Source organism: Lonchura striata, chromosome 19, assembly GCF_050655825.1.
Source record: "Lonchura striata isolate lonStrDom1 chromosome 19, ASM5065582v1, whole genome shotgun sequence".
Classification (NCBI taxonomy): Eukaryota; Metazoa; Chordata; class Aves; order Passeriformes; family Estrildidae; genus Lonchura; species Lonchura striata.
Genome location: NC_140721.1, coordinates 1,124,081 through 1,136,902, shown reverse-complemented (window position 1 = coordinate 1,136,902; position 12,822 = coordinate 1,124,081). Strand labels below are relative to the sequence as shown.

General features: G+C 43.5%; 1 protein-coding gene across 8 annotated transcripts in view; it reads right to left on the bottom strand.

The window, feature by feature from the left end:
• NF1 (neurofibromin 1) overlaps positions 1–12,822 on the bottom strand; it is a 75,358-nt gene that overhangs the window by 44,190 nt on the left and 18,346 nt on the right. For 7 of the 8 annotated variants that reach the window (XM_085557182.1, XM_021533030.3, XM_021533029.4 and 4 more), the window contains exons 13-30: positions 10,881–11,015; positions 10,230–10,343; positions 9,833–9,912; positions 9,151–9,274; positions 8,387–8,530; positions 7,751–7,997; positions 7,374–7,447; positions 7,184–7,267; positions 6,626–7,066; positions 6,097–6,236; positions 5,540–5,662; positions 5,176–5,259; positions 4,711–4,827; positions 3,618–3,799; positions 3,329–3,540; positions 2,583–2,744; positions 1,820–1,923; positions 1,088–1,223 (exon numbers count right to left, since the gene is read on the bottom strand). In XM_085557182.1, the coding sequence (XP_085413308.1) occupies positions 1,088–1,223; positions 1,820–1,923; positions 2,583–2,744; positions 3,329–3,540; positions 3,618–3,799; positions 4,711–4,827; positions 5,176–5,259; positions 5,540–5,662; positions 6,097–6,236; positions 6,626–7,066; positions 7,184–7,267; positions 7,374–7,447; positions 7,751–7,997; positions 8,387–8,530; positions 9,151–9,274; positions 9,833–9,912; positions 10,230–10,343; positions 10,881–11,015 (2,703 nt within the window). The remainder of the gene's footprint in view (positions 1–1,087; positions 1,224–1,819; positions 1,924–2,582; positions 2,745–3,328; positions 3,541–3,617; positions 3,800–4,710; positions 4,828–5,175; positions 5,260–5,539; positions 5,663–6,096; positions 6,237–6,625; positions 7,067–7,183; positions 7,268–7,373; positions 7,448–7,750; positions 7,998–8,386; positions 8,531–9,150; positions 9,275–9,832; positions 9,913–10,229; positions 10,344–10,880; positions 11,016–12,822) is intronic. The other variant, XM_077787600.2, reaches the window with a different exon arrangement.

Genomic DNA, 12,822 nt, shown 5'->3' with positions numbered 1-12,822 from the left:
AAATTCCATTTCACAAAGGAATCACCAATGGTTTGCACATAAATAATTGTTACCAATGGACCACTGAAATGGCAATAATCTGACACATCCTGGAAACAGCATATAAACCCAGTTCTGGGATGAGGTGTGGGAGAATGCAACATCCAATAACAGAAGGAACAACCAAAGCTGTGTGTGATATTTTCGGTAACACTCAAATATTTTTCTAGTTGATGTATGTGACACTGTGGCCATGAAGGAGACCAATGTGCCCACTTCATTTCCTGCTTACAAAACCCAAACACATCAAAAAACCCCAAAGTCACTCTGCCACCAACCCAAACACAGCCACTGTCAGGAAGAGAAACCAAAAGCCTTCAGAGGCTCTTACAGAGCTGTCAGTCAGGGACAAGGCTCGGTATCTGCTTCAACGCAAGGGCTCACAGAACAACCCCAGACCACAACAGTGCCAACACACATTCCCTGTTCTCATTCCCCAGCTCTGGGCATTGCAGCAGTTGCCCCAGTGACCCCAGCATCCCCTGTGCAAATGTGACAGGATTTTTACTCATCACTAGTTCACACAGGTCAGAAAATCCATCTGCTTGGCTTTGCTTTAGACCTGAATACAGACTATGGCTGAAAGGGCAGAGTAGCTCTTGCAGAGCACCTCACTGAGACCACAGCTCCAATATTCCACCAGGCACAGTATTTCTGTGACAGCCTCCAACTGGACTGGAAACTGCATTCCCAGTGAGCTCCGAGGGAACTCCTACTCGGATTTTTAGCAGAGCTGAATCCATCAGAAACACACAAGGGGATCCAGCAGGACACTGGGCTCAGCAGCCACGGGACAGAGCAGAGGAGCTGGGGATGGAGGTCAGGGAACCCAAGTACCTTCAGTCACCTCCTGATTGCCAACACAACCCTTAAAACACCACTTAGCCCCAGCGTTCAGACTGGTGTTACTTATCAAAGTAGCACTACTCATCAAATGTCTGAGAAAAGCCTTTAGAGATGTCCCCTGTGTCTAGCACCAAACTCCAAACTGCTGGAATTGCACAAACCAACCCCAAAGCTTAGGGGCAGGCAACCACTGCAGGCATACCTGGTATAAACAATGGCACACACTGCGCAGCTGGGGTGGGAACTCCGAGGAGGAATTAATGATTGCCTGAAAAAACTTGTCTGTCATTTGCAAGAGACTCCGCTGGTTCTCTTCAAGGCTTTCTGTGGGCTCCAGCCTGAAACAGACCCACACATGTATGACCAGCAATCAAACACAATACAAACTGTACTTGCATCCTTGGCAAGAACCTCATTTCCCCTTTTTCTTATGGAAATACTTGTGATCTTTTACACAAAAGTTTCCATCACTGTTTTAAACTACGTAAGGAAACTATGTAAGGTACAAATAAAAGGTCATGTAAAATTCAGTAATGGACAGACAGCTGTAGGTGAGATTCTCTCAGACCACTTCATACAAACACATGCATAACAATTCCAACTGATAACTGCATTATCAGTTCAGGATTTTTTATCTGCAAGGAATTTTGAGGTAGACACAGTTGATGGTTAAAGTATTAATTAGAAGGTCTATCTTTGCATAAGCTACTTAAGGGATGAATACTTTTAACTTTTCTAAGAGTCAGAAATAATTTAAAGCAACAGAGCAAGAGGGCTGCAGAGACAATTAATGTGCCTGGAAAAGTGAGAGGTACAACAGTATGGAAGCGTGAGAAAAATATCTGCCACAAGGAAAAAGGAATCCTATTACAGACAATGAGCGGGAATCACGTTTACAGATAAATACATCTGCTGCTCGCCCTGAATCTCAAACCTTGTTGGATCCACCTCAAAGCTGACGTGCTGCCACTCAGGGGATGTGATCACAGTCCGCAGCAAGGGTTCCAGCAGCTTCTGCAAATATGTAGCACCATAGACCTGTGTGCAGAGGAAACAAGGCCAGATTGACACAGGAATGCTGCAAAACTCTGGAAGCTTTCAACGGCCTGAAAACACTTGATCTGTTTTGGCATAAGCCAAATTCCTGTAAAACTTGGGTTTGTATATTGTAATCTCACCTCTGGAACACAACCAAGTATTTTAATTAATTCCCAATTAGAGAAAAATAACAACCCAGATAACCAGCAGACATTCTTTCTTAGGGGACTGACTCCACACTTCACCTCTGTACACAACTTTTTGAACTGAAATGGGAGCACAAACAAGACCTCAGAATTTACCAGGAACAGTCCCCCAGCTGGCACTGACCCAGAATCACTCATATAACTGAACTAGTAAAAAAAGCAAAAGTTTAGTGCCAGGGACAGACCTACTTTTTAAGGGCCTGAACATAAGCATTCTACAAGATTCACTTCATGAAATGTTAAAACACAAAAAGAAACCTTTGTAAATTTAACAGATGTGAGAGCTGAGACTAACTCAAACTAAGACCCAAAGGCAACTCAGTATGGCTTTTATCTAATCCCATTACTGAAGTGCTTAATGCCACAGACTGGCAGCTTTGTATTTTCATATTAAAAAACTTTTCCTGCTATTCAAGAGATCTGTAGCAGAGAAAAAAAAAAGAGATGATGTACCTTAAAACAGAAAGTCATTATTTTACTGGCTAAACTGTTTCCTCGGAAGAGTGTCTGCATGGAGTCTGCCAACTCGACCTCCTTTGAGAACATATTCCAGAGGAGCTGGTAGAGCAGGTGCCGGGAATCAAAGAGTGTGACCAGGACACGAGCCAGCTCATCCTTAAAGGGTGGAACAAGAGTTAATCTGACTCGAAGGGAGCCAAGGCAAGCATGAAATCCAGTACTATGACAAAATCACCAAGCACTTTGCAATAAAGTTTTATGTCTGCTATGAGCTCTGACAGGTAAATACCAAATTACACAAAAACAATCTCTCTGCAAACGCTTCCTATGCTACTGCATGTCTAAAAATCTGCCTCAGGCTATCTAGTCTTACAAGCTCATAATGGTTATCCAGATAGACAAGCAGCTACTCCACTGTATAACAAAGCCCAACTTATCTTGATAAAATTTAGAAGAGCAAACACAATTCCGTGTGTGTGTGCAACACAGCACACACCACCTGTAATAAATAACCAGCCCAGATGCATTTATTATAATAACTGCATATAAAATCGTTCCTAGATATTAACTAAAATGTAGTTTATCACCAAGATCTGAACTTAGATTCAGGACATTTTTATGAACATACAAAGAAAGGCTAGTTCAGTGGCAGTTCCATTCTCTCTGTACCAGGCTGCCGTTGCACTTTTTATTTCAAGTCTCATTATCTTAACCAAATGTAGGAAATAAAATCAACTTACCCACTGAGAACAAGGCACCACATTGGCTAAAGCCATAGCAATAGGAAGCTCTCCCTGATCACCCATCATTGTAACCAACTCCACCAATCTCTCAAACCGATCTGCCAGCACCGTTTCTGCCAAGGTATCAAATTCTGTCCCCTGCTGCAAGATTTTGGTGAGGACTTCCATAAAGGTGGCTCTGGTCTGGAGGTCTTTATGATAGCCCAAGCCTGAAGGAGAGAAGGCAGCAGCATAAGGAGGATGTAAAAGCAGGGGCAGGCGCTGTGCCGGGCAGGCAGGGCGTTACCTATGGAGTGCATGAGGCCGCTGTCCACGTTGGCGTTGAGCAGGTTGGACATGGCCAGCACGGTGCAGTGCCGCAGCGACGCCAGCCTGCGCGACATGCCGCGCTTGCGCCCGCCCGCCGCCGCGCCGTCCTCCTCCGCCTCGCTGCAGTCGTTCAGCAGGTTCATGAACAGCGTGAAGTACCTGGGGACAGGCCCTCACGGTCACACGCGCCCTGCCAGGCAGCCAAGCTCAACAAACCTCCCGAAACCTCACCCATGGGAGCAATCACACAATAAACCTCCCCAAAACCTCACCCATGGGGGCCAATGCTCAACAAACCTCCCGAAACCTCACCCATGGGAGCCAACACACAACAAACCTCCCAAAACCTCACCCATGGGGGCCAACGCTCTACAAACCTCCTGAAACCTCACCCATGGGGGCCAACGCACAACAAACCTCCTGAAACCTCACCCATGGGAGCCAACACACAACAAACCTCCCAAAACCTCACCCATGGGGGCCAACGCTCTACAAACCTCCCGAAACCTCACCCATGGGGGCCAACGCACAACAAACCTCCCAAAACCTCACCCCCAGCAGCAATCACACAACAAACCTCCCCAAAACCTCACCCCCAGAAGCAATCACACAACAAACCTCCCCAAAACCTCACCCTCACCCCAAGGAGCCTCCTTGCAGCACAGCCCAAACCTTAGCTGCGCTCCAACAACCTCCCTTTGTCCCAAACCTGTGTGCCCATTCCCCCTAACACTGGTGTGCCTCTACTAACAGATGTCTTTAAAGAGAGTTTAAGTTTCATGGATAAAAATAAATAAAATACAGTATCAAATTGAGATAATTCCTGCCGTGACTGAAAAACACATCGGCATTAAACAGAAAAAAAGCCAAATTTTCTAATTATTTTTTAAATGGAAATGTTTTCATAAACCTACAAAGTAGAGATTTTCAAATGGGCCAGAAAAGAGGTAATTCCTGTTGGGATAATAAAATTATTTCTGATGGAAGAAAAGCAGAGTTTGTAATAAAGGTCATATAGGGCTTCTACTCAGAGTGATTGTATAGAGAAACAGTTAAAAGTCACTATTTACTTGAGAAATAATTGAGATTTTGCTTCCATCAACTCAACACCATCTCCTTCTTCAGGCTGGAGTGGAAGCCCAGCAAGAAGAGAGACCACTGCTTCCATACTCGCCTGGTCCAAATCTCTGAAAAATAAAGTTTAACAAATATAAGTCACTTTTGCTTATAGCTCTACCTGCAGATGAAAAATAACATTTTTAATAATAAAAAGTATTATACTAAGGTTCTGTCCATCATGAAAACAGCTCTTATATTTTGTGTTACAGGTTCTAAATTAGAGAAAGCATTAAAAGCAGCCAAGTAATTTAAGACTAAACATTAAATATAATTCTCCTGTTGCTCACCAAAGCTTCCATTTCAATTTTTGTCTTTTCCTTAACATTATTACTGTTATAGCAAGCCCAACATGCCAGCTCATCCATGGATATCAAATGACACCTGGAATGCTGTTACAGGTGAAGAGTGCCTCTTACCTTGTCAAGCATTTCACATCCTCATCTGTTGCTTGATTAGAAGTTCCCATTACCCAGTCTGTCAAATATTCCACCATTTTGTTCCTGTTACACATAAATAGATTGTTTTAGCTTTGTTGGTTTTTTTCCACCTGTGTGTATCACACATTAAATTGTTTCAAGTGTCCAGTATCACCACAAACTAAATAATACTTAAATGCAGCACCAGGCTCATAATTATTCTGAAGAGAAAGACAAAGGAACTCTCCCTGTACCAGGAATATTGGTGTGACAGGGCTTTGGTTTCTTTTTTAACCACCTAACCAAAGAAAACCACACATGCCCACAGTACTCTACCCTGTAAGTTAGGTAATGCCATTCTTACCTAAATTTCATTTCTTGACAAAATGAAAGGTCATCTCTCCTTTCCATCATTACTTCTACTAACTGACAGAGCTTTGTTTTTATTTGAATGGCATGTACTAGATTTCCAAGCACACGCACATACCTGAAATAAAAAGCAAAAAGATTAATTAAATACTTCATGCTACTTCACTTCCTCTGCCCCAAGAAAGCCCTTGCATCAGAACCAAATTTCTTCTGGCCAAAATTTTCTATCAGTGTAATAGTGAACAGAAATCTCCCCTTCAGCTGGTTTTTAACCACTAACATCAATGTACAGAAAAATAACCAGGATCGCCTATGGGAATAGGGCAAAGCTATGGAATGGTCAGCTCTTTCAAAAACAACAGTCACCATTCAGCAATGCACTTTATGCTACACAATTTCCACAATTACTGAAGTTGTCAGTACCATAAGGAGGATCAGAAAGTCAGCTGCTGCTTCTCCACGAACACAAGCAGAGAAGATATAAACTAGAAGACTCCAAGTCACTTCTTAAACATAATGCCTGTGTATAGGAAGGTCAAGAGTGCTCCTTACCTAACCAGATTCAGCATCATTGTCTCAATGCTCGCTTGCCCGAGGTGTTCTGAGCTCCCTTCTGTGTGATTGTCAAGCAAATTCTTCATTATAGCAATGGTTTGCTCTACAAATTGTGTGTTGGTGTCAGTTAACAAGACCTACAGGATGAAAATTTCTGGTTAATTTTTTACATGTAAAACCAGAGAAAGGGTATTTGCCAAATATATGGCAACATTTCAAAAATCTCATGGACAAGCATTTTTCTAGCTACCACCAAGAATTCCAATACATGTCACAATTCAATATGTGAACACTGCCAGCCATAAGGATTCCACATTCTCACAGACTCTGCACTCAAGAGTTCACTACTCAAGGAATGTTAAATAACAGCCCAGAATCACAACCACAATAATCATTAACATGTGCTGTGACAATCACTCTGCTCACAGGGGGTGTGCACAGAACACAAACAGGGATCCATTTCAGTCACCCAGGGGAAAAGCAGGACTGACACAAATGTGAATAGTATCACACAACTGTGACTCACCTGTCCTTGAGAATCAAAGAACTTGCTGATGGTATTCTTCAGTTTGTTGAAGAGCATGGGATAAAGCGCTGGACTGAGCTCCAGCCCCACCAGGTCTTTGATGTTGGTGCGTATCTGCAGCCCCACCTTCTCGTGGTTGCAGACCATCAGGGTGAGCAGGCGGTCGATGAATTTGCTGACCGGGGTCTCCACGCCGCCCTCGGTGGAGACCATGGAGATCATGGAGCCCTTGCGCTCGTTGAGGGGGCCCATGGGCGGGCTGTAGGTGGCCAGCCCCGCGCTGCTGCGGTGCTGCAGGCACACCCCGCCCAGGGCGCACAGGAATCCCGTCATGTTGATCCACTCCTGCAGCGACTCCGTGTCCGACAGGTCGATGGAGCCGCCGCCGCTGACGTGCGACATCCGCCGCTTCACGATCGTCTTGTGCAGGCTCTCGGTCACCTGGGAGACAACACCTGGTCTTTCGCTATGTGAAAACTCAAACGCCTTAAAATAAATAAGCTTAAAGACTTGGTTTGAATTTCTAAATGCTGAACCAATGAAAAAATTCATAGTCACCTGCCCATCTTCCATTTTGGTCTTTGGATAGTTAAGGATTAGTTTTGTAGCTTGTTCCCATTTTGCATGTGTATCTTCCCAGGCCTGAAAGAAGATAAAATATATCAAGATTTAGCTTCAAAACTATGTGCAGCAACAATTTCTTTTTTTAATATGCACACAGAGCATATGAAGTGAGAAGTCAGCTCACCTCTGTGTTGCCTGCAGTGGGGTGCTCAATGCGCCTCAATAACGCCATCACTCTCTTCTGAAGAGCTGCTCTCCCTGCAAAGGGCACAGAACATTTAGCCAAGGTTTTGAAAATCCACCTACATAAAATTTGTGATCTTTGAAAGTAATTATTGAATTAAGAGAACAAGTCTTTAGAAAGATAGCTTCTTGTTACACAATTGTAAAATCCTCCTGAGCTCAGTCACTCAAATTCCTTACAATTTCTAGCAATTCTAATAACTAAGACATTCCAAGCAAAGCCAGAGCAGCATGAAATCAAGAACGTCAGCTCATTTAAAGAACTCAAACCACAGTCTTTTGTCCAGGTACAAAGTTACTTTGATTCATGACTTTTACCTGTTGACATCATGTTGCTCACAGATGCAAACTCCATGAAAGTGTTGTAGTTTGGTAAAAAATTATGCACAGAGACCTCATCTACTCCACATCTGATTTCAGCCTCCTCACAGAGGTGACGGAAGCAGGACATGGCCACCAGGACTGCCTCGATATCTGGGCTCCACAGGAACATGTATAAGGCCACTTCCAGCTTGGTCTGGGCTTGGCGGCAGATCGGGGTTCCACTGCACCCTGCAGTGCTCTCCTGGGAAACATACAATTCCCAGTTGGGCAACATCAACATCGCTTGTGAAAATTCAGCCCTGGCCAAACTGTGCTTGAAACTTAGTTTATTCTTGTAGGAATAAGCCATCCTAAAAAGGATCAGACCTCATATATGCTGTCATGATGCTGTTTGCAATCCTAATCAAAAAATCGCCAACATTTTAACTGAAAAAATTTAACTTTGTAAAAGTCTGAAACATCATTGTCAACCAGCACATTAAATACATACATTATTTAGAATACATGTCTTTTCCTCCTCAGAAAGAATTTATTTTATTTTCAAAAATTACTCTAAAAGTAATTTAATTTCTACTTGCCCACAGGGTTTTTACCAAGTGTTAAAATTAACTATCAACATGTATTACTTACTATGGAAGAATTCCCTTTCGCTTTCCTCAGGGTAGCCCCTGGTGTACATCGCATCATATCCTCATGGTCAAGAGAAATTTGACTAGTTCCACTTCCAGAGACATCATAAAGGAAAAGGAAGTGGCAGGAACTCCTATCTGATTGCTACAGAGGGGAGGAAAAGAATATAGCAACTGATACTTTAAAAGTGTAAAAGGCATAGATCTGAGGAAGGTAAAAAGCTCTTGGACATTCACACAGTACTTTTTCCACTGCTGCTCTCAGGCTGTTATCAAGATCCTCATGTTAATGGTATCCTAGACTGATATTTCCCCATAATAAATACACCATTTGATACTTTAAGAATATCAGGAAGAAGAAAGTCAGAATTCTGTGACTTAGAAGAACCTGAGATCCAAAAGGAAACTTTCTTCGTCCATAAGCATGTGAATTTCACCATTAACCACCTTCCCTTTCTCTCATCTTGGGGACTATTTCCCTGTATTAGGCAAAGAGGCACAAGGCACAGGTTTCTGTGAAACATTCCTTTTCCAGGAAAGTACAGCAACCTGTGCAGCTAAAGGGAAAAAAAAAATCCCAAACCTAACTTTGGTTACCAATTCTAACCAAGGTGCCTCACAAAGCAGAGAAGAAATCAGAGAACAGAACGTGTAGGAGTAAGCTATTAAATCTCTTCCAATCAAAAATAACCTGATAAATGAAGGAAGTGACACAATAGAGAACATGTTAATGATCCTAACAGGGAGATGGCAATGTTCACTTACTTTGTTTTTTAGCAGAAATTTATTCCTACAGATGAGAATCTCTCGCAGCCACTTGAGGATTTCTGTACTGCTGAGCATCTGATGACTTGTAAGCTTCTTGCAGATATAAAAAAGCATCTGTGAACTGCAGCAAAATGAAATTCAGCATCAGCCTTCTGACGGAACGCCAACACTTCTGAAGGTATTACACTACATTTCACATAGAAATAGGCACTCAGCATGAACACCCTGTGCAAACACTACCCTGGGCTTCGAGCAGTACAAGAGAGGTGAGAGTGTGCATGGACAGGCCAAGCTCCCCTGGGACCCTTCCCAGCGCCCGCGGCCTGGAGCAGCTGAAGCCCCGCGGGCAGCCCGGCCTGGAGCTCCAGCTCTGCCCGAGACAGAGACAGCACAGACAGGGCAGCACGAGTTACCTACACTGCTCTGACAACGTGTCAACTCTGCTCTGGAAGGAACACATCTAGGGATGTTCCTTCTTCATATCCCGTCAGGCCTCACACTCTCTGTTAAAACTGCCAAAGGGTCCAAATTAGTGTCAAGGGTGACGGGTTTTTCCCCCGCCCGAAGAGACCATGAACTCCCTGTTGCTGCAAAGCTTTCCCAAAATACTCACAGCTATTTCAAAAGAGAAGACAAACCAAAACAGCTATTTCTCTCATTTATATGTTAATTTACATACCTGATCTCCCAGAATGTTTCTATAGGAGCATCAGGATTCCACAAGTCAATGCTGTCCAACTGGTGCAGAACAAGCAAGGCCTAAAGCCAAAGAGAGTTTCACTTAAAGACAGAACCTTACAGAGTACCTGAGCATAGGCAGAGAAACAGGTGCAGTCACATATTCATTAACTGCTTTAAGGACAACAAAAGATATAAAAAGCATCTTCCATAGAAGAGTAAGAGTTCATTGCTAGTCAGCGTCAACAGCATTTGTTTTTAGTCTTTACTTCATGCACATACTGCAGCCCCAGAGGCTTTCCCTGGTATTTCTGTCCAAAGCCATGCTGCACACACACACAGCCAGACAGACTGCTGTTGAAGGAGAGGCTGTGGCAGCAGCCCCGGGTGCCCCTCACCTCCATGGCCTCCTGGGCGATGTCGGGCATGCTGGACTGCGGCACCAGCTGCACCAGCCCCGTGATCAGCTCGGCCGTGCTGCCCTGCGAGTCGGGGCCCTGCTTCCTGGGGTTCTGCAGGAAACACACAGCACAGGCTCAGCTGCAAAACCTTCCCCTGCTTGACCACACCACTGACAGCTCCTGCAGCACTCCTGCTGCTGAACTAGGGGGATTTGGGGATCTTTCAGAGAATCTGTTCTTTTATTTTTAATCCATAACACGCCTTGCATATCATGTCTCTGACAGAACTGGAGTATTTTTATATTAAACCATCACAGGCCTGAGAAAATGGAAGATCTAAGACAGTACTCATTGAAATGATGACTAATTTCCAACCCCCCTCGTTTTAATTTTCTTCTATTCCCCTCTCCTTCCCCCACCTTCCTCTTCAGAGTCACAGAACTTCATACTCCCTCTCATTGTGTTGCTGATTCTATAAAGTCTCTTACAGTTTCTTTTTCCTTTAAAACCACAGGAGCACCATAACCAGTGAAAAAGATGAGTAGGAAGTGTCCTAGATGACTAGGTGACCATTAATTTTTATTAATTTAGTAGCTTCAAAAATAAATTCCACTATGACTGAACAGTATGACAGTAGGATTTACTTACACACAGCAAAAGCTTTGGATCTGCATGGATCAGTTTCACCAAGGACAACAGCAAGAACTTGTAGCTTCTGGTTTCCAAATCTGTAGGTTTTTCTTTAAATTTAAGGCTTGTCATTTTCTCCTTAAATGTAAGGCTCTGATAGAAGGAAAAAAATCACAGTCTTTGTCAGGAAGGTAGCCAACATAACTGTTATAATTAAACATGTTATGAAATGTATTGTTTTTATCTTTTATTCAAGAGAAAGTTTAAGACTATACAAAACTCAAGTATAGTCACAGCCTTCTAGTTCAAAATCCCCTCCCTCACAGGCAATCGCTATTATACCTTTAAAGTTCCCTTAACAATTGTTTCAATAAGCTGCATATGGACATAAGGAAATTTTTTGCAGAAGCTACAAACTGTGGCAAAAGCAAAGTGGAAGAAGGACCAAAAAGAATTGCTGGTTATTTCTCTAGTCTGAGACAGAAATAAAAATAAATGTTTTCAACTTGTTCTGAGTACATGAGAGAGAACTTTTTCCAAAGGCAAAGTAATGTCTTTTTTTTCTGCTACAGCCCCAGGCCAGATGTTTGCATGTTCACCTCAACAACCTCTGGAAAATTAACCTTTCAGTTCTGCAAGGCACACAGGGCATTGCTTTAATATAAAAATAATCTGCCTCCAGCTGAAAAACCAGTGAACTACTTGTAAGTTTTGAACAAAAGGAGAAAGTCTAGGTTGAAATCACCTTCAAGGTGACTGATGAACTATGACATTGTATGATTAAATTCTACAAGAAATTAGGTCTTCATAAGTAGTTATTGTGCAAATATATGGAATAAAACCTCCTGCATAAAGCATCTGATCAAGAAATTGATAGCACAGTGGTAGAGGCAGCTAAGTCTGTGCTAAGCCTTACTTTGCCACAGCTCAGGGATTTCTAGGAGAGGCACGTGGGGAAAGGAGATGTGTTTCTGTGAAGTCATTTATTGCCTCCACACAATCCAAAACAAAGTGTCAGTGAGAAAGCCAGGCCAAGCTCCATGCAATGCACCGAGGGACCAACAGGGAGGGACACTGACAGACAGCACCGGACGAGGACAGACAGGGGGGAGTTCAGCACCAGGGAGCTCAGGCTGGAAATCAGGAACCAGCTCTAAAGCAGAGCGGGGGCACGGGGGAAGAGCATCGTGCAGGGCACAGAACCAGCAGGGCCTTCCTGGGGAAGGAGCTCCACTGGCGCTGCCGGGGGCTGGCGGGCTCTGCGGGTAACTATGCACAGAAAAGTCAGCACAAGGAAGGGCTTTTCTGCGGTAGTTACGGGTCATACTTACAGCAGCAGAGGCCCAGGGCCATGCAAAGCAGGGGCTGGCGGGCGTCTGAGCACGTGGGCAACAGCAGCCAGGCACAGGGAAAGTTAGAAGCAGAAGACAAAGCACCACCAGTCAGAGCAGGGGTATTGTCAGGGCAACTATTCTCCAACAGATGAATACACACAGGTGAAAAGCAAGTTAAACATGGAGTAGCTTTCAACCAAAAGCATTGTGCTCATTTGCTCTCCTTTGAGAAGCCCAACAGGAATACTTTTATGTCTCATTTTAGGCTCTCTAAACCCACCTACCAAGACCACTTGCCACAGCAGAAGTCCTCAAGGAATCTTCAGAGGAGAATGAAGCAACACAGCTGTGTGTGGACTTACTGGAAGAATCTGGATGAACTACAAATTTGAATTTACTCAAGACTTTCTCTAAGACAGCCAAGAATATTGACTTTATTTCATAATGATTGAAAAATCTTTTACTTTGTTGCTGTCACCAAGACCAAACGGTCAACTTGCTTAACATAAAGCAAGACAAATGAACATGCCAATCATGGTAAAAGTATCACAGTTTTCAGTGATTATCTTCACATACAGAATGCTTTGGTTTTTCACATTAAGCAAGGAGGGACATGTTAGCTGGCT